At 35.8% G+C, this 27,958-nt stretch overlaps 1 protein-coding gene across 1 annotated transcript in view; it reads right to left on the minus strand.

Moving 5' to 3' along the window:
• Window positions 1-27,958, minus strand: part of ARMH3 (armadillo like helical domain containing 3) — a gene marked incomplete at its 3' end in the record, with an annotated part of 88,854 nt that extends 60,896 nt beyond the window's left edge. The window contains 17 exon segments of the mRNA XM_015813789.1: window positions 3,333-3,402; window positions 4,913-4,978; window positions 6,817-6,875; window positions 10,587-10,688; window positions 13,656-13,749; window positions 16,168-16,243; window positions 19,179-19,225; window positions 19,460-19,520; window positions 20,597-20,640; window positions 21,082-21,138; window positions 23,794-23,880; window positions 24,600-24,674; window positions 25,753-25,845; window positions 26,625-26,732; window positions 27,308-27,454; window positions 27,573-27,629; window positions 27,852-27,958. Coding sequence (XP_015669275.1) covers window positions 3,333-3,402; window positions 4,913-4,978; window positions 6,817-6,875; window positions 10,587-10,688; window positions 13,656-13,749; window positions 16,168-16,243; window positions 19,179-19,225; window positions 19,460-19,520; window positions 20,597-20,640; window positions 21,082-21,138; window positions 23,794-23,880; window positions 24,600-24,674; window positions 25,753-25,845; window positions 26,625-26,732; window positions 27,308-27,454; window positions 27,573-27,629; window positions 27,852-27,953 — 1,345 coding nt within the window.

Raw genomic sequence — 27,958 nt, forward strand, 5'->3', positions numbered from 1 at the left:
GGTGTGAGCTTAAAAGGACTCCAGAAGATGGTAGAAGACAGGAAGGCCTAGAGCAGCGGTTCTCAAACTATGGGTCGCGACCCCATTTGGGGTCGATCGACCATTTCACGGGGGTCGCCAAGCAAGGCTGTCCGCCATTTTTTTCCCCTTTTCCGGCGGGTGCCTTACCTCCCTTGAGCTGGGCCAGCTGGTGGTCGGCCTGCTCCGTTTCTGCCGCTTGCCAGCTACGCCTCGGCCGGCTCAGGGGGCGGAACCACGCATGCGCAGCGCTCCCGGGCAGGGAATGTCCTCGAATTACAACCAGTTGGGTAGTCCTCAACTTACGACTGGTTTAGTCCTCGACTTACGACCGGTTTAGTCCTCGACTTACGACCGGTTGGGGGTCGCGGCATTAAAAAGGTTGAGAACCACTGGCCTAGAGGAACGTTGTCCATGGGGTCACATTGGGTAGGACACAACTTCACAACTAACAACAACAATCTATTTTAAATGTTATTACATCCACTTATTAAGCTTTTTGCCAAAAGTTTTTAAATCTTTAAAAATCTTTCTCCACTTGTAATCCAAAAAGATTATGATTCACCAAGTGAATTTTTTTTTTGATCCTGCTGCTCAGAAAATCTCTTTAGCAGTAAATTAATTACATCTGAAATTGTTCAGAAAATGAGGCTCATGCAAACCTTATGTCCATATAGGCTCCATTACAGCTATGAGCTTGGTTGAAAACTCTTGACTATCAGCAACTGATTTCACGAGCCAACAACAAAGACCTCAGTTTCTGCAGATTACTGACAAAGGGTGCAAGTAGGCAATCTCATGATCTTTTCTTTTTTCAGAGAGACTGTGCCAGCCATAATTTATTGTTTGACCACAAATCTCTGCTGTAATGCCCTTTCTGCTCCTTCAGAAAGGACCTTGCTCCTAGTATTATTATTAATTCTCCCAGCTCCCAGCAATTCCATTTTCATGATAGGGAGACATCACAGAAATGACGTCTGTTATGTCTCCCTATCTAATTAGTTGCTTATCTGTCTGAAAATGATAGATATTTTGTCTATGAACTAGAAGTATGCATGATCTACAAAATGGTCCATCACAGAACCTTCATACCATACTGAGCACTCCAATCCTCAAATGTTCCATAAAGAGAGCCATTAAAAGAATCAGTTTAGTCAAGTGGTTCAGGCACTGAGCTAGAAAGCAAGAGACCATCAGTTCAAATGTTGCCTTGGCCACGAAAGCCAGCTGAGTGACTTTGGACCAGTCAAATCTCTCTCAGCCCAACTCACCACACAGGGTTACTCTTGTGGAGAAAATAAGAAGAGGAAGTTGTTAGATATGTTCATCGCTTTGAATTATTTGTAAAAATAATAAAAGCAGCACTAGAAACATTCAGCTTAGCACATTCCAAGGTCAGAATGTTTTGAATGAAATATTTTGCAAAGCACTATTGTTAGCTTCTTACTCTCTTACGTTAAAACTAAAATAATGGAATTACTTCTACTCCAACGGCAAACTAAGGGTTGATCTAAGTATTTTCCTTCTTTTTTTGGCATAATAAATCAGGGATCTAACATGAAAGAAATTTTCTCTCAGCAGCTGTTTTATTGCATTTCCTGCCTTTCCTCCAAGAGCCCAAAGAGGTTTACATGTAGATCTCAACTCCTTTTATCCTGTATCAACTCTGTGAGATAAATTGGGACAGTAAAGAATGTCTGGCACGAAGTTACCCAGTGAGTTTCATGGATAAAAATGGACATGAACTCCAGCTTCTTATGATACTACTGATTCATAATTTGACTATCATCTAAAATTAATTTAGCAGCTAGATGTCTCTGTGAAGGTATTAATTCCAAGGAATAAACTTGTGAGAATTCCAAGCATCCCATCTTCCAATTGTTATTTATCTTTTCCACTGTTACTTATATAAAAAAAACTGTAACTGCTACAACTGGCATTATATCAAATTGGCAAATTCCTATAGGAAACAAGTATCAAAAAGTTGTTTCTCCAATGTATAAAAATATCTGACAAAAATCTTAATAGCAGTTTAAATTGTTCATGAACTCCAAGTCTTACAACATCACCTACACTCAGAAATATTTTATTCTAATACATAAACACAATATATTTATTCTAAGTTAACAAAATAACCCAAACAGCTTTGCTAGTTTTCCTCTATCAGTATTCAAAAAACTGTAAAACAGAGGTCCTATAGGACCCTTGCATTCAGTCCTCTATAAAAACATTCTATACTTAATTGTATTTATATACAGCACTCACCCTATATAGGTAGTCCTGGACATACAACAGGTCATTTGGCGACCATTCAAAATTACAAGGAGACTGAAAAAAGTAACTTATGACCATTTTTCAGTTACAACCTTTGCAGTATCCCCATAAGCATGTGATCAAAGTTCAGATGCTTGGCAATTGGTTCATATTTATGACTGTTGCTGTGTCCCAAGGTCATGTGATCAACTTTTATGACCTCCTGACAAGCAAAGTCATTGGGGAAACCAGATTCACTCAACAACCTGGTTACTAACATATCAACTGCAGTGATTCACTTAACAACTGTGGCAAGAAAGGTCACAAAATGGGGCAAAATTCACTTAACGAATGTCTCACTTAACAACAAAAAATTTGGGCTCCACTGTGGTCATAAGTCAAGGACTACCTGTATAAAGGAATTTAACCACCTAGTCCATTATGATCTAAAAGTATTTTAAAATAAATATATTCCCTCACTCTGCAATCGGTTTGGGATGGGTTTGTCTAAAACAGCGGTTCTCAACCTATGGGTCGTGACCCCATTTGGGGTCAATCAACCATTTCACGGGGGTCGCCAAGCAAGGCTGTCCGCCATTTTTTTCCCCTTTTCCGGCGGGTGCCTTACCTCCCTTGAGCTGGGCCAGCTGGTGGTCGGCCTGCTCCATCTCTGCCGCTTGCCAGCTACGCCTCGGCCGGCGCAGGGGGCGGAACGACGCATGCGCGGCGCTCCCGGGCAGGGAAAGTCCTCAACTTACGACCGGTTGGGTAGTCCTCGACTTACGACCGGTTTAGTCCTCAACTTACGACCGGTTTAGTCCTCGACTTATGACCGGTTGGGGGTCGCGGCATTAAAAAGGTTGAGAACCACTGGTCTAAAATGTTTTTTTACTTCTTGCCAAAAGAAGGAAGCAGTAGGTGGGAAGCATAGAACTGTATTATATTGGTAAATGAAATGCATCTCAGAATTAGGTTTATAAATATTTCCCCTCTTGCACCAACCCTTTATCCCCCCCCCCATCTGTGAAGAAGCTGTTGACAAAATCTGGCATTTTACTTACCCAGCACTGCACAAACTAGAGGTCGACAGGGAAGATTCTTATCAGCAGCTTTCTTTCTGTGTCTCATAGGCTTCAAACAAGTGAATATGAATTAGTCAGAAGGTATAAAGCAATGATCACCCAAACCACTATTTTCCATATAAATCAAACTGCTCAGAAAAGGAATGTTTTCATCCTCTCATATAGGTAGGTCAGCTGGTCACAATAGTGGAAAAATCATGATGTTCACATGATGACATCATCATGCAAATCCAACCTTTATCTGCTAGCATTCTGATGTCAGATGCAAGTATGATGCAAGTATGTAATTTTGGGAATTTCTGTTATAGCATTATACTGCATATTACTTCTCTTCCTCTCCCTGCAAACACCACTATCCTCTTCTATCCCACAGCAGTTCTTTTATTAATTAGGCTTTGAGCAAAAAGGTAGCTTAGGCAACTGCAATACCAACCAGAGTAGAGAGAAAATATTGAGATAGCTGGATAGATTTTCTTGTTATGATTGTTCATTACATCTTTATCTATCAGCTGCAAAAATAGAAGCAGCAGCTATTCACACAAGATGCATACAGGCTGCCTTTGCCCAATATACTTTGATTAGTTGACTCAGGGAGGTTTTAACATAACCCAGTCAGTGCATGAGTTAGAATACAGGCCAGGGTTGTTTGTGGTTAAACTCACTTTCCTTTGACAATTATGTTGTAAGAACACCAGAGAGAGTGTTAACAAAGGTTTAACTTTGTCTGCTGCTGAAACAAAATTAAATCCTACAGTTACTCTAAAAATGAGTGCTTTAGGAATTTCCACTCTTTCTCCATTCTATTTTTAACCTTTTCCTCCTGTAGTCACATAGTATAGGATGAAACAGAAAGAAATTAATAGGGTTAGTAAGTATCCTGGTTGCTTCTAAAAAATGTTAAAAACAATAGGAAGTGAAACATTTTAGCAACCATTGAAATAGCTGGGAACCCATGAAAAAATCCCATGGGATAGCAGATTGCATCTGTCATGTCATCTTAGCACTGCCTTGTCCACATATGAAAGTATACATACATATATAAATTTACATACATATATAAATTTAATAAATGAAATATATATTATTCCTTAATATCTCCCTAGATCTAGTTGTCTCTCATTGCCTCAATGCAAATTGTTCTACAAGCTCACCCCACTCAAGAAATTAAGATGAGGCTGCTTGACGCTGACTATGAGCCAGTCTTGCATTCTGCAATGAACTACTGGAATAGGGGTGAGAAGATTAAGAAAAATAAGCCCAGATCACCAAGTACACTTAACATTCACCAGAAACTCTCAGATGTTTACCAACATCACCATGCAAATGCTTAATACCAAAGCATCCATTTTATTTATTGTGATTAAACATCAACAAGTGACTCTGTGTGGCAAACAGAATTAAATTAAATTAAAATAAAAAACAAACTTACAAAGGTTAAAATACAAACCAGCTGAAAAACATCAAACCCAAATCACTAATACAACTAAAAAGGGAAAGAGAAAAAAAAATATTCTAAGGCTGACTTTGCCCTAACAGAGTTCCTGATCAAGACAACTTACCATTCTGTGGAGGTTTACGCGAAAATTCATATTGTCATCATGCAGAAAAGCATTAGCATACTGGTCCTACGGAAAAAGAAAAATAACCAAAGTAAGCAAAATCACACATAACATCAATGTAGTACTGAAAGACAACATTTATGAATGAAACAATAAGTAAATATTACTCTTGGCAGATGATTCAAATGTATCTCTCATCTAGCTGACTAATTGTGATTATTCAAGTTGGTGCGAGTCTTAATGACCACACAGATCTTCTCCAGAATTCTGCCCCAACCTGGTCCTTCAGGCTTTTCCTGCAAAACATCCATCTCCATTGCAACTGAATGTACACACCTTGTTGCTGGTTATCCTCTTCCTCTATTCCTTCAAGCTTTCCCAGTATTACACACTTTTCAAGACAGATAGATGTTTGCATAATATGTTAAAGTATAAATTAAGCCTGGTCCTCTGCAGCTCAAGTGACAACCCTGAATTGATTTTTCAATCAATTATGTTTGTTTTCTTAGTAATCCATGGAATTCTCAGGAGTCCTCTCCTATACCAAAGTGTCAATATTCTTTTCTGCTTCTTCAAATTTAAAATTTTGCTTTCATAAACTATAATGGGGAAAACCATTGCTTTCACAATTTTGATATTTGTTGGAATAGACATATCACACATCCACTGCTTCAGTATATCTTTATTGTCAGTTCTAAGACAGGTTGCAGTACTTGTCATTAGTTTGGTCTTCTTTAATATATAATCTTAGTCACTTTTTATTACTGTACTTGCCTTTCATTACTAAAGTTTCCAGATTATTTGCATCTTCAGCTACTACATTAATGTCTTCAGCATAATTCAGGTTATCGATATTTCTTTCTCCAATTTTAAAACCACAATCATCTTTCAACCTAGCCTCCCCCAAATATATAGTCAATCTAGTTCAGTATCTCAGCTCAAAATATAAATAACTGCAAGTATGGCACTAATGTATACTTTGTCATTAGTTTCTTTTGCCCTTTATCATTGATCTGCATCAGGAACCTGAAGAGGTTTTACAAAATTCACACAAAAATGTATTTACTATACTTCTTTACTAAATAATGCACAAACCTATCAGAACCACCATTTTAAAGGAAGCTCTGTTGCTGAAGTAGCAACATTAATTCTGAAGCAAATTCATTCCAGAATCAGCCCTAAATACACTGTACTGTATATGATCCTCCCATTCAATTTCATGATTAAATAATCCATAATTACATGATCAATGCATTTTTTTCAAATTACTGCTTCAATAAACTCAGAAGACAATTGCAACAGTTAATGATGAACATCTGAATGAATTCAATGGTTGTTTTATGGCAGCTTGAGCTACCATTTTAAACATCCAAGACCTGGCAGCTTCCATGGACTTCAGATTATTAAAAAAACAAAACTGATGGAGGCTAAGAATCATGACATGTTTAGTCTAACAAGTTATCAAATTGTTAGGCCAATACAGAGTGAATCAGAAAAGGTAATTCCATCTATGAAATGTAGATATGAACAAATACTCTTTCTCTCATAAAAATGGAAAGAGGAAAGCACTATTACATTTCAAAAGTTTCCCATTTCTGACTCTAAGTTCCCTTTCTCAAGTCTCCTTGTTTTCTAAGGCGAAAAGAGGACCTCCTTTTATATATGAAAAACAAACAAGTGGTGTCCAATATTTACAGTCTTAAGAATTTTTTTTATCCTAATAAAAATAGTAGCTAAATGAGAACTATGTTTTCAGTTAGCCAAATCTCACCAAGTGATTTACTTCTCAAAACTGCAGTGATTATCGTTCAGTTTCAGAGATGGAGGAAGGTAATGCATAGATCCTGAGGTATTGATTTTTAAATATGCTACTGAGATGGAGGATATGGACAGGGAAAACTTACCTCTGCTATGCAGGTTAAGATAATCAGGCAGAGCTTTCCACTATGGAGTCGGTGTTCATCTGCAAATGAATATCATGAGGTCATAATATATGTAACCATTCCTTAGCATGTGAAAAGGTCAATACACAAATCAGAAATCACAGAAATCCATAAGCACAACAGAGCAAGAGATGATACAACATGGTACTTCAACTGTACTTCAAAGATATTACTTAGGATCCCACAATAATAACGATTTTGTTATTTTTGTTTTTAACCCCGAAGCTATCTTCTTTTTAGTCTTCAGCATTAGTATTTTCCATTGTTAAAGAGATGATGATTCTCTTGACTATCAAACAGCAGCCAGCATTGCTGCTTGCCATGAGGTAGCAGGTTCTCAATGACCCACCCAAATGAACCCTGGCTTAATAAACTGGGAATTGCATGACTTTCATACACTTCCACACTGCTCTTTCGCTCCAGTCTTTCTGCTGAGAAAGCAGACTACCAATCTACATTAATCATAACTTCTGTAGTCAACCTTAATTTGTTGCAATACCTGAATCATTTTATATGAGTACATGTGACTGTATAGCTGTATATAGGTACCTTTAAATACCAGTAACACACCTGACATCCACTCATGACAATTGAAAAACAAGCTGAAATGCTCTTTTTCCAGGAACAGCAGCTCTAGAGACCAATAATACTTTAGGGTCTTGTTATCTTTTCACTGCAAAATCCAGAGATTTACTGCTCAGGTGTCATAGTTAAGTCTCATCCTTGGGGATTACACTGCACACACTATTCCTTCATGCCAAGCATTTAACTTTAGATTCCTGCAGTTACATACTAGTGATATGTTAATTTACCAGCATTTTCTTAGCTACATAATTGCTTTAAGCAGTGCCATGCTTTGTGCTTTAGCACTGAAACGACTTTCCAAATCTTAAATGCATTATTATACAATAGCACAGGTTCCCTGAGAATGCCAATTTTGACCCTGTTATGGATGAGAAGAAACACACAGTGAATTGGACCAGAATTTGCTTGTACATATTGGACCAGAATTTGCTTGTTTTCATTGTCAAAGTAGAGACTATTAACAAATAGAAAACACCAACAGAAAAAAGCACAAATAGAATTTATAAGCATTCTACATTTAAACGGGGGGGGGGGGGATGAAAACTTTCATATTGAAAATGAAATTTAAATCAACCCATGACGCAGAAATTTCTCTTTCTTTTTTTTTCAAAACAATTTTTATTAGTTTTCCATTTTACACCAACACAGCTTAAAAACCCACGTGGAAATATGGTGATCATTTTTTTTAAAGAACAGACAATAACATAAATAAATATATACACAATATTTCTTAAAAATTTCCCTCTCTATATGGAATATTATAATCAAATTAATACATTTTCAGATAAATTCATTCATTACTATGTCTAACCATCAACTGCATTAATCAATAAAAAAATTCAATCTATAAAAACCTATATTTCTTCACACATTTAAACTTAAACTTAAAGAATTCTCCATTTATTTAAAAAATTATAATCAAGTCAATATCTTTCCAAAACCAATTCATTCACTAATATAACATTTCATCCAGGTTATATAATTAAAAATAAACTAATATTCTCTATCTATTTATATTGTTATAAGCTCATTAACACATTTCTAAAACAAATTTTCATTGAATATATCACTCTATATAAATTTCATTAATCAATAAAAATTTACACCAACATGAAAATAGTAATTAGAGGATTCACTGTAAAGTACTGCCATACTAAATATTTCAAGAATTGAACTAAGCATCAATTGTGAAAACTCCAACCACTGTGGCAGATAATTAGTCACTTCCACTATAGTAAGCAGCATTCAATACTGAACTATTATCATATTCCTAATTAACAGAAAAAAGAACAAATAGAATTTATAAGCATTCTATATTTTAAACGGGGGAGGGGGGATGAAAACTTTCATATTGAAAATGAAATTTAAATCAACCCATGACTTGCAGAAATTTCTCTTACTGCTTAATGTTGATATACATAGTGATTCAAACTACAATGCAAATATAAAAGGAACTACATAATGCTACGTGCATCACATCTATTTCTATCATTTAATTCAATGGCGTAGCCTGGACACAATACAAATCAGGACTGGTTTAACCAAAGTGTGGTAAATCAGAATGTCCAAACACTACAAGCAGTAACTCATAGTTAACTTTCTAGAAATAAACCAGTTTGAATCTATGATTTCAGATGGTTTATAATTCCCGTTTTAATGATACAGTATCACACATCCCAAATTCCTGGAGTGGTTTTACAACTAGATCACCAATGCATGATGCTGTAAAGCAAAAACACAAACAATTAAAGAAACATGCTTCAAGCTTATCCACCCTCATTTGCTTTCTCCTTCCATCTCATCCTTCTTGGCAATATTTTTTTTTCATGACCATTAATGTCTATTTCAACTCAAAGTGCAGGACACAGGATAGGACTTGACCTCATATGCAAAAAAAAAAAAAAAAGCACAACACTTTGATAGCAATTTCATAGAAAAGCAGACGGTGATTCTCTAAAAGAAAATCCCCAAGAACATATACTACTTGTTTAGCAAGTATCACAGTGATTGCTCGCAAATCCAACTTTAATGAACTGTAGTAAAAAAAATATTTTTGACCAATATGCACACTTACAACCAAATTTTTGCATCTGAACAATACATGCCAGAGTGAAAATAATGCCATTGTTGCTGCATGAGAACTTTGTCTAAGTGAGATAGTAGCAACCAGAAGTCTCTCTCTCCTTCCCTCCCTCCCTCCCTCCTCCCCTCTCTCTCTCTCTCTTTCTGTCACATGGTTTACTTAGTGACCATTTTGCTTAACACCAAAGTTACTGGTATAGATTGCAGTCACTAAATGAAGAGTGGCTGAATTCTACATAAAAATTCACCATTTATCTTTACATAAAAATGTAGATTCAATAAGAAAACACACACATATCTGACACAAAATCCAAAGATACAGCTCCAAGGGGGGGGGAGAAACACTTGAACAGACATTCCCCAAAAGACATAAAAGCCAAAATGTATTTCATAGTTGTATGCATATATGTGCATAGGCAAATACATATATTAACACAATACACAGTATAATACAAACGCAAACACATACATATAGAAATACTGGGTTGAAAGGGTGAAGCAAAAACAACTATGAATACATAGTTATCCAAGTGTGAACCATCATCTTCCAACACTTTTTGTAGAAAGCCAAAACTTTTAAATTCGAGCTAAATCCTATCACCTTGATACAACTTTCTTTTACCAACTCACAACAAGCCAGCTTTGCTAGCTATGAAGCATCACATGTGTTTTGAAGAGTGCGATAATGTTTATTCTCAACTCAGACTTCTGTCTTACGCAGTATTCCCTTTGGGGTATTCTCATAAATGCAGTGCTATATACCCTCTCTATCTTTTGCTAACTTAGATATAATTGTCAACTGTTTTATTTACTTGGAAGAACGTGCCAAATCTTTTTTACACATTTTCTTCTATATTTAGTTTTTCTCTCCTTCAGCATCAAAGCTCCTTAATCTTTTATAATTGTCATCTGGCAATAAGAAAACAGCTCATTCTGTCAGTCTGAAGAACTTTACTATCCGTGAGGAATTAGCTGGGAATTTTTTAAGCAGTCAAGTTAGTAACAAGCTTCCCCCCCACCAGTTGATTTCAGAAATACAAAGCTGTATTGATACAACTGCCTACCTTTGGTATCCTGCATGACAATAGAACTGTATTTTAAGAAGGTTATCAGCAGGTTGCTTGTCTGCACGTCAGCATCCAAGGGCAGCTCTACAGTGCTTATGACTGGGAAAAATCAGAGAAGGTTTGCTCATCAGTAGAACTGAACCATCCACAAATCCCTCCAAATGGAGGTAAAGCAATATGTTTCTATTAGTAAATATTACAAACATTTCTCTTTATTTTAACAGTTGTTTATTTACAGGGGTCCTCAACCTTGGCAACTTTAAGACTTGTGGACTTCAACTCCCAGAATTCCTCAGCCAGCTTTGCCAAGGTTGAGGACCCCCTGGTTTATGACATCCGGCAGAATCATTGTAGATTATCAATTTGGAGATAAGAAAAATCAAGCAACAATGCCATCGCAACTGCACACAATGAAATGGGATCACTCCCAAATAAAGCACATAGTGTTTCTCTTGGACAGGAATTTTGTTGCGGTTGTTCCTTGGCATTTGTGAAGTTATTTATTATTTTGTAACACTTATGTTGCTAGTTTTACAGTTATTACTGCTCTGGAGGTTACTCAAAAATCAAATATCATTAGAACAACATATAGGAAAAAAATGTTAAAATGTTTTTCAAGGTGTGGCCTAAACTTAGAGAAAACATGACATTCAGCATCACTTGCCTTCCAGTTGTTTATTTCTTTGACAACAAGAAAGTTTATATGCAAGTAATGAAAACAAATAGCTAGACTCTATTCTCCCAAATTAGCACACTTGATATACCAAAATATTCCATTACTCCTCAAAGGACTGTTAAAAACTGAATTGTCCTACTTGCTTCTTCAGTCTTAACCAACATGGATGTTATAAGGTTCGTACAAACACCAGCCACAAAATCCAACTATTTCTTTCCATCTAATGATCAGTACAGAAATATTTTGTTTTTGTTTTTTCAGAATTCTCCTGAGCTGAAGAATTGTTTTTAAGACTTTAAGATAAAATGGCTTTATATTATTGCAAGTCGAGCGTGTTCTCTGCTTTCATGTCAGAAATACCAAGGGATAATTGTAAGCATAATTAAGTATTTGAGATAGATAGATAGATTCAATAACAAATCTTTTCCATCACATAAAAACAGGAAAGGAAGATATTCTCATCAATGTCAGAAAAGTCTGAAACTCAGCAACACGGCCCAGAATCGCTTTTCAGAGCAAGATGGGCAGCATATAAATTTAATAAAGAAATGCAATTTCAGAAGCACTCAGTCTTCCAATAGTAGCCCTGCTACGCTCAGTCTAGTTAATATGCATCCAATAGCTAAAATAGGCCTTGAATGGTAATCTATGATGTATACAGTGAACGAATATAACAATAACAGGCAAATTCAACATTTAAGATACCCTGGTGATAGACACTTTATACAGCTTTTTCAACAACAGAAAAAGGTAGGTCTTCTATCCTTAATCACTATGCAGAAACTTGCTACCTATCTTATCTTTAAACCTGTGTCAGAGATAGATACTATTTGTGGGACTGCCTACCCCTGAGGCAAAGTCATTTGATGGGACCTAGGACCTGTGACAGCACCGGCCCTTTGAATAATTTCCCCCCCCCCCCCCCCCGCGCGAAAAAAAATTACCTAGAATGAGCCCAAGCTTCCAGAAAGCTTTAAAAACCTGGTTTCTCCCCCAGGGAGTGGGAGAGGATTACGTATAAACCCATCTTCTGGGAGATGATATGCATGTTAGATAACCCAGGCTGTGTGTGGTCTAATATATTGGTTATGGATTTTGTTTCTGTTTTGTATTTTTTTTAATTCTAATTATTTTTTATTTTTTATTTTTTTTACTTGATATGTGCCATCTGAAATTGTAATTACATATACTTGGAGGGCATAATAAATCTTCTAAATAAATATTAATTTGAAACATTAGAACAGTTTTTAATGTGTGGTACAAGTCAAAAATAACACAACTAATCCAAGACTCGAGACTTATTTTGCAAAATCCGGCAGCAGTTAAAAGTACTCAGGATCGTATCTTCAAGATATAAACTGCCTTTTGACTTTGAAAATGGCCATATCTAATATAAACTGTAAAGCAAAATATTGCTTTATTCATCTGCATTTTTTGTGGCACAGTATGAGTGGGAATCATCCTGGCCTGCTTTTTTTTTTTTAAAAAAAAAAGGGAAGTAAGAAATACTGGGGAGTAAGAAAATGTGGACACATTCCTTGGGTCCAGAAAATACAGAAAAAGTATGAAAACCATAAATAAAGTCAGGTTTGTATTGATACAGGCCAAATAAGAATTCCTTTCATAACATTAATTAATCTCCAGGAAATAGGAAAGTAGCACTCTCTGTGCGTATTTGGATTTGTCTATGTAAATTAGAAAATGAGAGGAAAAGAAGAGTTGAAGATAAGCACACAGATTTTGCCTGCTGCATTAAAAAATGTGTGTAGGCAGATATATTTGCAGTGAATAATATGAAAGAAGCTTAAGCAGCTCTCAACCCTTAGCATCATATAGGATACATACAGAGAGAGGTAGAAGACAGAATTATTTTTTCAAAAAAACCTTAGGCTTTTGATATCCATGGCAACGAAGAATTTATCTTCTCAGAGAAGAATACTCTTCTACCAGGATACCACAGTGACCTTAATAGCAGCTATTACAGGATAAGACTCTGTTGTCACCTAAATGCTTATAGAGTTTTATGAAATATATCTTATTTTTCCATTAAGATATCTGCAACACATAAAGTAGTCAACATACACAGGGCAACTATACAGTTGGATACGGACAACTGATCCTATTATCTAGAATGGCCACCCACATGTGCGACCAGCCTAAGGGAAATGTCTTATCACATAAAAATAACGTTCATAGAGAGATTCACATTTGGGAACAATTCATGATTAAGCCAAGTAATACCATGGTTCTATACTTTATTTCTGGCAAGGGTTTCTGTTAGGCTTCCAGGATGTATAGACCCTTATGCTTTTCTGCATAAAAAGGCCACTTGTTCTCTTATCTAGAGTACAGAAATGCAACAAGCATGTATAGAAAATAGAACGGCTCACCATCAGAAGAAGGTGGTGTGGTTCCAAGTGGAGTAACGGGTGTAGTCGGAACTGGGCTTACCGGCATTGTCACTAAACCAATTTCAGGATGACTCTAGGCATTAAAACATATATCCAAATAAATTTACATTCAGTGATACCTGTACTACCTTAAGTATCCTTTAGTGCAGTGTTTCTCAACCTTGACAATTTTAAGGCATGTGGACTTCAACTCCCAGAATTCCACAGCCAGCAATGCTGGCTGTGGAATTCTGGGAGTTGAAGTCCACATGTCTTAAAATTGTCACGGTTGAGAAATACTGCTTTAGTGCAATTTCACCTATTCCTGATATTGCAGCTATCTTACCACACCTACAATCCTTGCTATAATCTGTCATTATTTTCATGCGTATTAAGAAATTACTGAGAAGCTTCTTAAAAGTTAAAAGTCTCTTAAAATTAATCTCCTTAGAAAAGTTGCTATGAAAGCAATATTTTCTTTCCTCTTCTTCCATTCCCTCTCTTAATATATTCCTGATTATTCAGCAAGTCAATGCATCATGTTGCTACCCTGCTGCTTAACCCAGGTGCTTCAGGAGAACACAAGGCTATACAAATATTATTACTGTTACCTGTTCTGCCTGCCTGCTTCTACTAGTTCTTTCTCCATTTCATCTCAGCCAGAAGCTCCCCATCTAATTGCTGATTTAACTATAGGGTTCCATTTGCAATGCTGTCATCCATAAAAACAGGCAAGACTTTAGATCGGCATAGCATTCTATTTTATGCTCAACTGTGAAATAATGAAGCCTGTTTTACACAGTACCTTTCATATCAACATATTTCCAAATGTTCTCTCAGCAGCAAGCAGATTTGAAGTGAATTTTGGAATTACCAATCTGTTTTTAATTGTGCAATATTTCATGCAAGTTCACACAGGAGCCTGCTATGACAGAAATGTTGAAAGCTGGGTTTATTAATGGATTCTTCACTATCTTATAAGGATTGACTAGCATTTTCTCAATTTTTGAAATTAACCTCCGAGGCCAACTTTGAAATAAAGTGTCCAATGAAAATAACGCACGCAAACAACTCCATTTCCATAGTTCTAATGACTTGGGTTCTCTTATAGTCAGGTTTTATAACTCTTCTTCCAGCTAAGTGTAACAGCACCGCCTAGCAGCAAGATGCTGGTGTGGCAATTCTGAAATTTAAGCTTGTACTACTGCAGTAATTCCTATACTGTTCAATTGAAAAAGCTTTAACCCACATGTATCCTCCTCAGCATTGCTCTAAAACATACAGGCCATACAAAAGTGAACAAACGGAACAAAGCAACATACATAAATTATTATCTTCATCATAGCTACGGTCCCAACATTAAAAAAAACATGTATGTAAACTACTGACATCTTTATGCTAGATTTATTATTTATGATACAGAGTTTCTTTTTAAAATGAGAAGTACATCTTGAAATATTTATTTGGAGCAACTTAAATACACTAGCAGCATGATTAAATTTTGATTTTATTCAGACTCATTTAAACCAGATTTCAACCAGTATTCACCACATATAAACATCAGTTAAAAGCACCCAAGAACAAAACCCAGAGTGACAGAGATAGAATTAAAAAAAAACTATTTTTGCAAGCTTCTACAAACTCTGCCTAAATAAAAAAAAAATAGTGGAGATTGATCCCTGCCAGAATTTTCAAAAAACTTTAAGTGAAGGGAAAGATATTGTCTAGTTTTGGATTCTAATCAGCTGAGAGATGTCTACATGATCACAACTATGTGTGATATTCTTGGCCCAATTTAGGGAGAATTTTTTATGTTCCAGGTCTACTTATCTTCCCTTACCTTCACAAACAATCTGACCTGAAGAATTCAGAAGGGGGTGAAGCACCATTCTGTTCAACACTGGCTTGTTCTATAATATATTATAGCATGCATGCTGGCCAAATGAATAAATAAATTCAAACCAAACTTCTATCTTGATTCAGTAATTGATCATGATATTTATTTGTTGAATTTAAATCCCATCTTTTGTACTGGAATTCAAAGCAATACTGTACGCTGAATGTGCCTTTTTCCTATTTATCCCCACAACAGAACCCCGTGAGACAATTTCAGCTGAGACAAAGTGACTGGCCAAAGTAACTCCCTGACTTTCCATAGCTGAAGTGGGACTAGAGCCTAAGTCTCACGGGGCCTCTCCAACAGTACACTCTTTAGACTGCAATGATTGACCCACCCCATTTTGGGGTGATTGACCACTGGTTGACAGCCTGTATAGGTACTTGATCAGTCTCCTGTCTTTTGGGGGGGGGGAGAACAAACAGGAATGTATTAATATTCAATTAAAGGAACATATGTTCCATCTTTCAAATCCAAACATTAGCAAGTTACTGAGATCAAACAGAGCACTTAACAAAAGATGAGTTTAAATCTCTGTTAGAGCAAAGGTCTAAGCTATTTTTCAATTTGGATTCTACAGATTCCCCAGACGTACAAAAGTGAATTGTACTACACCTGTGCCAATACAGTGATAAAGTTTCGATTCAAGTGAACAGCTTCATAAAGAGCCAAAAGGATAGCTTCGTTAGTTCTACAAAAAAGAGCAGAAGAGAAACACATTTATTGCAGTAATGTAATTTCCTGGAACACTTTGCCAGGTTACACTAATGGGAAGAGGTAATTTTGGACACTCAGACTAACAAAACAAAAGAACCCACAAATAAGAAACATGCATCATTTCAGAGTGTTTTCTCATATTTATTATAATGTTAATAAGTCATTTGTCATACAGCATAATAAACTGGTATTGTGTAAAAAATGTCTTTACACGGTGAATCAAAACATTTAAGAGATACAATAAAATAAAACTAGATAGCATTATGTACCTACCTAGATCAATTAAAATAACCCTGTACTTAAATAGGAATATGTTATGAAGTATGTTAATTTGTGATAAGAAAGAAGCAAATAATGCATTTTATATACAGTGGTCAGAACTATCGATGGAAATGACTGCAGAAAGCTGTAACAATATGGAGGAAATCAGTGTGAAAATTCTGTCTTTCATGCTTACCAACAGTTCAAACATTTTTGGCTTTATAAACCAATCAACACTTTGAACTGAAATCAGAAACACACCGACAACTAGTGCATTTATACAGAATTAGTGAGATGTTCCATTCACTCTGTTCCCACTATCATCTCAGCATACTATACAGATAGTCCTTGACTTATGACTACAATTGAGCCCAAAATTCATTACTAATTAAGGCAATTGTTAAGTGAATTTTTTCCCATTTCGTGTCACAGTTGTTAAGTAAATCACTGCAATTGCACTGAAAAAAGTGACTTAGGACCATTTTTCACACTTACAACCTTTGCACATCACCCTTGTCACATGATCAAACTTTGGAGACTTGGCAACTGGCATGCATTCATGACGGTTCCAGTGTCCTGGGATCATGTGATCAATTTTTGTGATCTTCTGAAAAACAAAGTCAATGGGGAAGCCAGATTCAATTAGCAACCATGTTACTAACTTAACAACTGCAGTGATTCACTTAACAATTGTGGCAAGAAAGAACATAAAATGGGGCGAAACTCACTTAACAACTGTCTTGCTTAGCAATGGAAATTTTGAGCTCAATTGTGTTCATAAGTCGAGGATTACCTGTATTTAAGACGTGAAAATTAAACTGAAAGATTTTTCGTCCAAGAGGCAGATCAGGCCTTAACAGATCAGGTTCAAATTCCAATGTACTTAGTTATATTTGGGTTGCTGGATTAGGGTAGCTGCCTCTTTTTTCATACACATTCAGCAACAACTATACAGCACATTGATACATCTCTCCAAGGTGGAAATGTTGATGAAGAAGATATTATCCATTCAGTCATGTCCAACTCTTGGTAATTCTAAGGGCCAGGTCTCTTCACATCTTTATATCTTGCACTACTTCTTTGAGTTGTTCTATACTCTGGCTGGTGGTGTCAAACCACCGTGTTCTTGGGTGACCTGGTTTCCTTTTACCGCTAATTCTTCCAAACATAATTGCTTTCTCCAGTGAATTAACATGGCCAAAATAGGTGAAATACAGTTTTGTGATTAAGCTGAAAATAAGTGCATGTAATGAATTTAGGTAGTCTAGGAGGGAAAAAGGATTCTGTTGTTGACTTACCAAAATTCATACATTTCTTTGTAACAGGAATGGAAAAGACATCCAATTTTAACATAGTGAACTCAAAAGAACACTAACATTTATGTGTGCCTGTGACTAAAACAGAATGAGGAATAGATCTGATTCAAGAATTGACTCACTCCTCATATCCTTGGTGGTAAAGATAAGCTGGGAAGGGTGGTAAACTTGCATCATCCAAACAATTTATATATACTCCGACAGCATAAGCTGGTAGGTATCTGTATTAAAGCACAGGATGGTGCTCTCACTGACTTTTCTAAACCATAACATCTGACATTTCAAATTCATTGGTTTTTATCTATAAAATTTAAGACTACCGCAACAAGATGTTCTAGGCCTTTACAAGACTTTTAACATTTAATTATTTTAAATAGCTCCACCAGTCTATATTGCCAAGATGCAAGGGTAGCAAGGGACAATCAAGCAAGCCTTCTTTGTCATTACCACAGAATTATGTTGGTAAATCAGGTTTACCAAAATAAGGATGGCTTTTATCATCCTCACTGTGAGCTTTCATTAACCCTCATTTTTCATGGTCTTCAGCTCAAAATATCAAGAAAATTACTTATTTCTATACAGGTAGTCCTCAGCTTATGACCACACTTGAGCCCAAAATGTATGTTGCTAAGTGAGAAACTGGTTGAGTTGTCACCCATTTTACGACTTTTCTTACCACATTTGTTAAGTGAATCACTGCAGTTGCTTTTTAGAAGGTCACAAAAGAGGATCACATGACCCCAGGACACTGCAACTGTCATAAATGTGAATTAGTTGTCAAGCATCCAAATGTAAATACACATGACCATGGGGATGCTGCAACAGTCGTAAGTGTGAAAAATGGTCATAAGTTACCTTTTTCAGTGCCGTTGTAACTTCAAACAATCACTATTGTAAATCTAGGACTACTCGTAGTATCCTGGACTTAGCTTCTGAGGTTTTTTAGATACGGAATATTATGGGCTGAATGATGCCACCTTAGTCTCCTATGTATTGCAATTCGCTTAAACAAATTTAAAATGCAAATACAGCATGTGCTAGTTTGCCCGTATTCCAGAACAGGGGTGTCAAACTGGCGGCCCCTGGGCCTGATATGTCACGCAAAGGCCATGCCCATCCCAATTCCACAAAGGCAAGAAACGTCACAATACATCATGATACGTCATGTGATGTGATCGAGTTTGACACCCGTATTCTAAAAGGTACTTACGCTATTATCTCCAGTACTGATTGCTGAGCTAGAAGATTTGGTGCCAGTTCTACTAAGCAATAGGTTATATTTTAGACTTCTAAATCAGGGAATTAAATTGGTTATCTGATGGATGTACTTACTGGACTGAGATTTTTTCATCAGCATCAGCAATGAACATATTGCCCACCTATGGAAAAAAGCAGTATTGCATAGCTTTAGGATATACTGAAGTCTTCCACTAACTTATCTGGTTCACAGGGCTAAAAGTAATAGAGAAGCCTTGTATTTTATATAGAATTTAAGCCCATTATAACAGCTACAGAAACATTCTACATTCTACATCTTCTCCTGCAAATCTCTTACACCAGGCTCCTTTGCATGACAAACACTGACTGACAACACAGAGTCATTGATTTCTTACCATGTTAGTCAAGGCTGAGAAAAATCCACTCTGATGTTCTTCTTCTTTATCTCTGAACTGTCTGAACAAAAATAGTGGTGGGAGATAAAACAATAGAATTTGTCAAGAGCTTCATTGCAGAGCAAGAAAAATCTGTTCTTTTAATTATGACATAAACATTTTTTTTTAAATACAGGTTCTCCAAATGATGTCTGGATGTATTTTAAAGGAAAGAAATGACATCAGATGCCAATGGGAAATACAAAAACTTACCTTTCTAACAAACTTGATAATGAAAGATATCTAAGAAGATGATATATCTAAGAAGAACATTTCTGAATGAAATGTTCCATCCATTCCAATGCTGCCTATTATACAAAATATGCTTCGAATTCTTTGTTTATGTCTATATTGATTTGTCTTCTTTTTCCCATGCAGAAACATAACCTTTTTCTATTTCTCAGCAGCACTGGTCCACAAGATGCTTCAACAGACAAATTTCAAGGATACAATTGGGAACTTTCCACGTAACCTAGCTGCCTTATAGCCCCTTGTCAGGTGTTTTTAAAAGTCTAAGCTAGCTTTCTTTACTCTTCTTTCTTGGGCACTCTTTTTCTCTCTCTACTGTGACACCAAACCAAATGGAATTGCAATTTGCAAAAAGTGCATTTAAATTTCTGGGCAGCTCTCTTACACCACTGAATTATTGCTAACATAGTGATGAAAAGGCAGAGGATGTCACTGTACATCAGCCTAAAGAAAGTCCTGTCATCTTCAAAAATGTGAGACTGGAAACCGACTAGTGTTTACAACATGGTCTTTCCTGCTGGAATACTTTCCTTCAAGCAATTCACACTATATCAGGCTATCTGAACATTAAATGAAGGAGACCAAGATTTAGGTGATCTATAATACCAGTTTCTAATTTAAACTGCTTTTACCAAAACTGATTTTTTACATATACTGGGGATCAAAACCTGCTAATAAATCTGTTCTGTGAAGCCTAGCCTATGTGTAAAAAGAAGAAGGCCATAAATAAGAATGTCAAAAATCCATTTATTTCACATCTTTGCTCATACATATTGCCAGTAGGAATATGAATACATTTTCTCAGGAAGATATTCATTAAATCCACAAATATTTCTTAATGTTACTTACCGATTGTATTCTGATAATGCCTGGGCAACTACAAGACCCATTCCCTGCAAGAAGAGAAAAAGAGAAAGATCCATATAAATTAAAGGCAGAGGTGCAACTCTCTGCTCCCAAATTTTTTTAGATCATGCAGAGTAACACTTTAAACACTTGTTAGTGAACTAAAGACCTCGTTTTATGCAGGATATAAAATGCCAGAAAAATGAGATAAACGTTTTTAAATATTAGCAATTTTCCTGCAAGAGCCAAAATAATTTAACCACAGGCTTACATCTTTTTAAAAAAAATCATGGGGTCCTCAAAACCCAGAAAGAGTTAGGAATAATAGAAATAAGCACAATGTAATATGTAGCGTGCATGTGTACTGCAATATTATTCAGCTGTGATATGGAAGCTAAACCACCTTTGCGCACTCTTTTTAATTCACTTTTCATTTCTCATTTTATTCCTAACATTCTATCACACAAAATTTACAACATCATACTCACATTCAGTGTAGCTTCATCATCTATAATAGATAGTTTTACTATATAAGGATTCACAGACTGCAAGAAGAAAAAGAAAGTCATGGGCTAATTTAATTATCAGCAAAATTAACACAACCTCATTCAAACTTTGCTCATTTTTTAATCACAGTAAACTCATACAATGTCTATTAGAACAGTAGTTTTTTAGTTTTCTGCATATAACTCAAGAGTTCACCCTTGGCATGAAAGTATTTTCTGAAAGAAGAATTATTTCTATCACATGTATGTTTTGTAGTCACTGGATGTTAAGGCAACAGGCTGAGGTCAGAGACAGAAAAGATCCTTGGGCATGCAAAAGGTCTCAATCTTGATCCTTGCCAGAATTCTCTTAAATAATAAAGCCAATAAACACCAGCACACTAAATTGACTGTTAGTTTTTTAATATAGTCTTCTGAGACAAAAAATAATAACAAGGAATGTCCATCACCTTTGATGTTGCCACTTTATGGTCAATAAAGTCAAATAGTTATAAAGAAGATCCTTGGTGGTAGCAGCAAAGCTCTCAATCTGACAAGAAACTGAAATTCTGTACTAGTTTGGGCAATTTCTATAAATCAGAATGATTTTGTAGCAAAAACTACAAGGACCAACTGGATCCATAATAAACACTAGAACAGCTGTTTCATTAAATATGGAATATGTCTGAAAATAAAGCACTAACATTATAAAACATAAATTATATTCAATGAAATTACTTTTTTTAACTTAACCACCTTCAAGAATCTGGAGAAAACAAGTATGATTAGCAACAGTAGTTACTAAATTAAAAGGATCAAAGAAAGCAAATAAAAGTACATACACACAAAACACACACAGACATATTTACATATATGAGCAGCAAGAGAAGTTTTTATTGTTGCGGACAGGATGCACATAACACCAACAGAATTCTAGACATTTTAAGAATGTTTCCCATGCCTGATTAGAAGAAAGAAATATCTATTTTTAAAAAATATATCTTTATCTAGCATTATATATACTATATAAAAATTCTTTCAGCTTCAAAGCAAAGCAATAATAAATACTTAGAAAAAAGTAAACCTTATGCAAAGGCTTTCAAAAGATTTTTTTCTATCAGATAAGTCATTAAAGATGCCAAATTTGCCAGTAGTACAATAATATTTTATGCTTATTTCCCATTTATGTATTTTGTGCTGACTAGAGATAGCATTATTATCCCAAAGGAACTATATAAATGAAAAAAGTTTGATAGACTTTGCTTCTCCAGTCAGAAAATTATAGATTTCAGCAACTTTTAGAAAACAATAAACTCATGCCCTAGAAATTCATCAAAAGCTAAAAATTATCAAAACATTATGTGTACCTGCAAACTAGAGAGAAGGGGGGGAAAAGAATAGTTTAAGAATAGCAGAATCTCAAATAAACCTTTCCTTGTTTCCAGATTAATATTTGTTTCTACAGGAAAAAGAAACTTATATCTACTTAATAAAATAATTATTTTATAAGAAAGTTTCACATGTTCATATTTAATCCCATGCTGCTCACTTTCAAATTTCAAGATGGTTTGCTAAAAATGTATACAATAACCTCATATGAACAAACAACAGCCAAACCAAGTCACATAAATCAAAATCAATGAAAGTCAGCTTAGCATCCCGTCATCAATCAAATGCCAGCTGAAAAAGGAGTCTTTGCTGCTAATAGGTTGGGGGCTTTAAACTTGTTGTTGCTGTTGGAGTAGGTTGTTCCAGAGTGGTGGGGCTTCCCTCAGGACCCTAGCTTTCTAATTTCCCCATCTGCTCTCAGTCAAAACACATATTTCAGAGAAAGATTACTTTGTACAGAGACTCAGCAATGTAGAATTTTCTAGATTAAAACCATCACTTTGTGCTGGGCTTGGAAACAAATATGGAAACCAGAACATTGGAGTTATACTGCCACACCCATTTGTTTCATTGGCATACTGGCCATTGCATTTTGAACCAACTACAGTTTGAGTGTTATTTTCAAAGGCTGCCCCACGTAATGTATGTTGTAACAGCATAAAATATTTTTGAAACATAAAGAAAATATAGTAGAAGCATAGCTGTTATTTTTAACATGTTTCCACAATCACTGTTATTAAACACCAGAATATAGATCCTCATTTCTCCTTGGGACTATATTTTATTACCATCAATTGAATGAAGCAATCTACACCTTGTTTGCCAACTTTTAATCTACAGAAAGGAGCAGATTCATTTCCCATTGTCATTTGTATGATTGTTCATATTTGTGAAACATAACACAATAATGGGAATGATCCTTCCCTCCAGTTATGTTTTTTCTGAACAACGTTGCGACTGTAGTTCTGAAACACACCCAAAGCAAGCAAATAGGCATTCCAGCAAGGAAAGAGACCATTCCGCAGTAGCAACGTATTTTCAAGAAACAAGGAAATGTAATGATGCCCAGTCCAGTGTCAGCTCCAAACTGGAAAAAAGAGCCTGGGCTATTTTTCACACTAAGCTTCAAAGTATGCCTCTAATAGGCAAAACTATTGCTGGAACAAGATGTAGAAATAGTCCTCACGTGAACATTTACCACCAAGGAACAGTGTGCTGCTAAGAACAAGAGTCTTTTCCATCGAGGGGAAGATGGAATATTTGTCCAGTTTTTTGGTTTTACAGCTTCACCAGATTAATACCTCACACTCTGTGTCAAGCACTCACCTCATATTTTCTATAGTTCACTAATAACGCAAGCAGGACCACGGCCTCATAACCGTGTTCCCTGCGACTGGGAAGATTGGAAAGGATCTAAAAATAACAGAAGACAAAGCTTCGATTAATCAAAACAATGTATTTCAAGGAGTCATAGATGGGAGATTTCAAAAATATGTAGCGTGATGAGCTGAAAATTTCCTGCATCCAAAATGAATTTTGTAAGCTTAGCATAGAGTGAAATTATCTTCTTTCATGTAGAAATCACAAACTGAAATGAAATTCTTGCATGAAAAATAATGATCATTTTTTAGGAAATAAAAAAATGGGTGTAGTCCTAGATGTCCCATCCAATTCTAGGAAATTAGATTCAATATCCTGTGTGATTCCTCTTGCATAAAGTTACTAAACTATCTGGATGAAGAACTCTTAAAACCTACCAACATGAAAATTGCTTTTACCACATTGCTTTCAATTATCCCACATTTGCATTTAAGCAACATGAAGGTAAAATCTATCTATGATTACAGCAAGTGTGTTGGCAACCATTTCAGTTCTAAGGTTTACGTCTGCTGCCAGATTAGGGTCAATGGAAACACAGCCACATAGTCACATGTATTGTAGGGGTACTGCAAAAGGGAAGCCTTGTCCTTCTCACTCCTAAGAATCCTATTCTTGTTTCCTACTATGCCTATCCAGATGAAGGCAGAACAAAGCAGCCAAAAATGCATGTAGTCCCTGGGTTACTCACAACGTATACAAATGCTTCATCAAAGATTAGCAGCCCAGAGATAGAGGGGAATAAGGAGATTTACCTGTAAGATAGCTTCAAAAATGCTATTAATCATCACATATTCCAGAATTGTGTTCTGACTGATATTATCTGTCACCTGAATAGAACAAAGAAATAGGAATTTTTAGAGTTTTCCAGTTCCAAAATAACTCACACATGCTCTTATCACTTGCTAGCAATGAATCTGCGTTTGTTATAATCCAACAGTTTGAAAAAAAAAGTCTCTCAATTTTATCTTTTGTTGACCTCTCCTGAAAAGTTCTTTAAATTATGTGTTTCATATATATGTATTGTTATCCCAAAATTATGGATTTTGGGTACATTAAACACCATATAGATAAACATGTTGTTAGTGGAAGACTTACTTTGCTTTCATGGTACAATTTTCCTTAATGATTTGTTTCAGGCTTTAGTCTTATGAATGTTTTCTAAACAGCAAATTCTAAAACATTTTTTGGGTAATAGTAAGATCGATACTTAATATTGGAAATAAAACCAGCAGAGTTTTTAACCTCTGTTTAACTCTTGAACAATGAGTAAAGGAAATGATAAAGGTTATTAAATTGAGTTGAAACCACATTAATGCTGTCTAATACTGAAGCTGGAGTTCCCAAATTTCCATTAGTTTTAGTCACTTTAGTTATCACCCACTTCTTTTTCTTTACGATTTCAACTTTCTTTTTTTCTGTTTGGTTTGGATGACCAAAATTGGGTGTTTAGTTCAAATTGTATGCATTCATTTAAAAACATTAAAGCAGGGCCTATATATGGAAGCACCTTCATAACTGAAGCAAAAAAGGGATCTTCTCATTAATATATCTAATTCCACAGTTAGATAAAAAAAAAAAACACCTTGATATAGAAGGCTGTAATATATCAGTCACTAAGAGGATGCAAGTTAAATATATTATTTAATTTATTTGTAAAATATGTTACACTGCTTACCACAGTATCTCAATGGCTTATAATAGTTTAAAGCAGGCACGTCAAACTGCCGGCCCGTGGGCCGGATGCATCACGCCAAAACCATGCCCACCCCATTGCCGACAATGGGGAAAAAGTCGTGTGACGTCGTACGACGTCACGAATTTGATATGCCTGGTTTAAAGGTACATTTTCCATATTTTCATAATAAATACTTTTCTATAGTTAACCCATCATTATATATTACTTACAGTCACCAAACAAAGCAAAAGCTTCAGGCACAAACTTTTGAGACTTTCCGAGCCTTCTGCACAAAGTAAAGCATCCAAACTCTCCATCAGATTCTGGAAAAGAGAAAAGTTATTATAAACTGTTGCAATCTCAACAGTTGCTTTTAATCTTCACTACTGCTGTAAATATCTAAGTCAAGCTAATTAATGTTCTTATTTCATTATTTATTTTTGTGTTTAAAAAACCGAGATATGTGTTAATCACGATATAACATTAAAGACGCTACTTATTATCATGCTGTAATTTTCTGTTATTTCCTTGACAAATAGACCAAATACATTTTGTCAGTTTCTAGACTAGGAGCTATCAGGAAGCTAGGAAGAGAAAGGAGAAGCATGTTATTCTATCCATGGGCTACTCTGCCAACTGAACACATGTCTATTTTTGAACTTTAATGGCACATCACAACTTAAGTTAGGGATGAGGAAAATCTAGCCCGCAAATCACATAAAGCCAAATTTCTTCTCCAAGTGGGACTGCTTTTCTCTCTCTTGGGGCTGAGAAACTTTCATCCCTGAGGACTAGGGATACAAAAAAAACCTTCTGAGCTCTGGGTGACAGGAAAAGGAACTCTTTTCTCTCTGTGCAGGAGCATACAAGAAACACTGCCTCTCTTCCATCCCACTCCTGCTTCTGCAGTAGGAGAAATGCAGCACTGAAGAGTGGAGGAAGAACAGCGTCAGGCCACAGTGGGCTTTTCAAGATGAGTGGGGTTCTCCTTCCCCAAAACCCATGTCTCCCTGACATCCTCTGACTAATTCAGAAATCAACATAACATGCATGTTATTAGAATGAAAGCAAAATCCGTTATTTCAATATAGCAAGCTCCTACCTTCATGCACAATTCAGCCTTGTCAAAGCCCATTAGCATATTGATGATGTCAAAACCAGATGTGGATTTGTTCTTCTGATGAACCCCACGGATCAGCGCACATAGAGTCTGAAGCAGAAAACACAAACTCACATATGCAGGAATTGTGAGATAAAGCCTCCTGGGCAATGAAAACTGCCATCATAGACGCAGAAATTTAAATTTATGGTATTTTAGTTTTTAAAAGTATGATACCCCAGATCACTTAGAGTGAATTTCAATACCGTAAATCCAATAGGATGTGAGCAGAAGTTTGTTTGTACTTTCTCTTTTCCACCACCAAGCAAACAAACAAACAAAAAAAAACCAGACCTCCAAAGGCAGATAGGAAATATCTTGCTAAAGGAAACAGTGACATCAGAAGAAGAATTTCAGTGGCTTCCCCTATAGTTTCTTTCTGATATTCTATCAAAGTTTACAACATGTCAAACTCTCCTAAATCATCTAACAATAAAAAAGGAAAAGATATCATTGCCTAAGATATTAAAGTAATTAAGGAATACCTGATTTAGCATATTGAACCAACAGATATTTTAGTGATCTCAATAATGCAGACTAATTCCTTCATTAGCGCTAACATAACTGATTATTAGTTGTCAGTTCATAGGTTTTGCTTAATGAAAGCCAAGGGAAATTCATAGCACCTGTAATGCATTGACCACTCTGATTGGATGCTCTTCTCCTAAAGCCCAAATGCAACGCTGGAACAAGCAATTAATGTTATCTTTTATCTTCATTAGCTCTTCACCATCCAGAGATTCCAGCTTTCCTTCCAGATATTCCAAATTCACCTGACAGAGAAGAGGTAGAGCTTAAGCCGATGGTGGAATTACTGAGGGCAAGAAAAACTAGAAATTGATATTTGTAAGAATAAACATACAGAAACGGTTTCAATCTTTAGTATATTACCTTCATGAGGAAGAGCTCCTCCCAAAACCGAGGGTTGTATTTACTAGGATCTTCTGTCTGAAAGGGAATGGGATCACTATTACAGTGTCGACTATAAACTGAAGATAATAAGTTTAGTTTTACATTATATTATTAACAGTCTGTCCATGAAAGTAAAAACATGCCAAGAGATGTTTCATTAAGGAGTATTAGTCTTCCTTCTCATTCATACTACAAGAGGCTACAATACTAGACTACAGAACTCTGTTATGATGAAAGGAAAATAAATTCAGTGCTTACTGTGAAGATCTCATCATACATTAACACAACCTTCTCTTTCAGGGGTTTCTTACTAGATGAAGATTTCCGAAGTAATCCACCTTTTTTCTCAGATTGCGCCATGGCTT

This window comes from Protobothrops mucrosquamatus, unplaced genomic scaffold (genome assembly GCF_001527695.2).
Source record: "Protobothrops mucrosquamatus isolate PMUCROS unplaced genomic scaffold, P.Mucros_1.0 scaffold195, whole genome shotgun sequence".
Lineage (NCBI taxonomy): Eukaryota > Metazoa > Chordata > Lepidosauria > Squamata > Viperidae > Protobothrops > Protobothrops mucrosquamatus.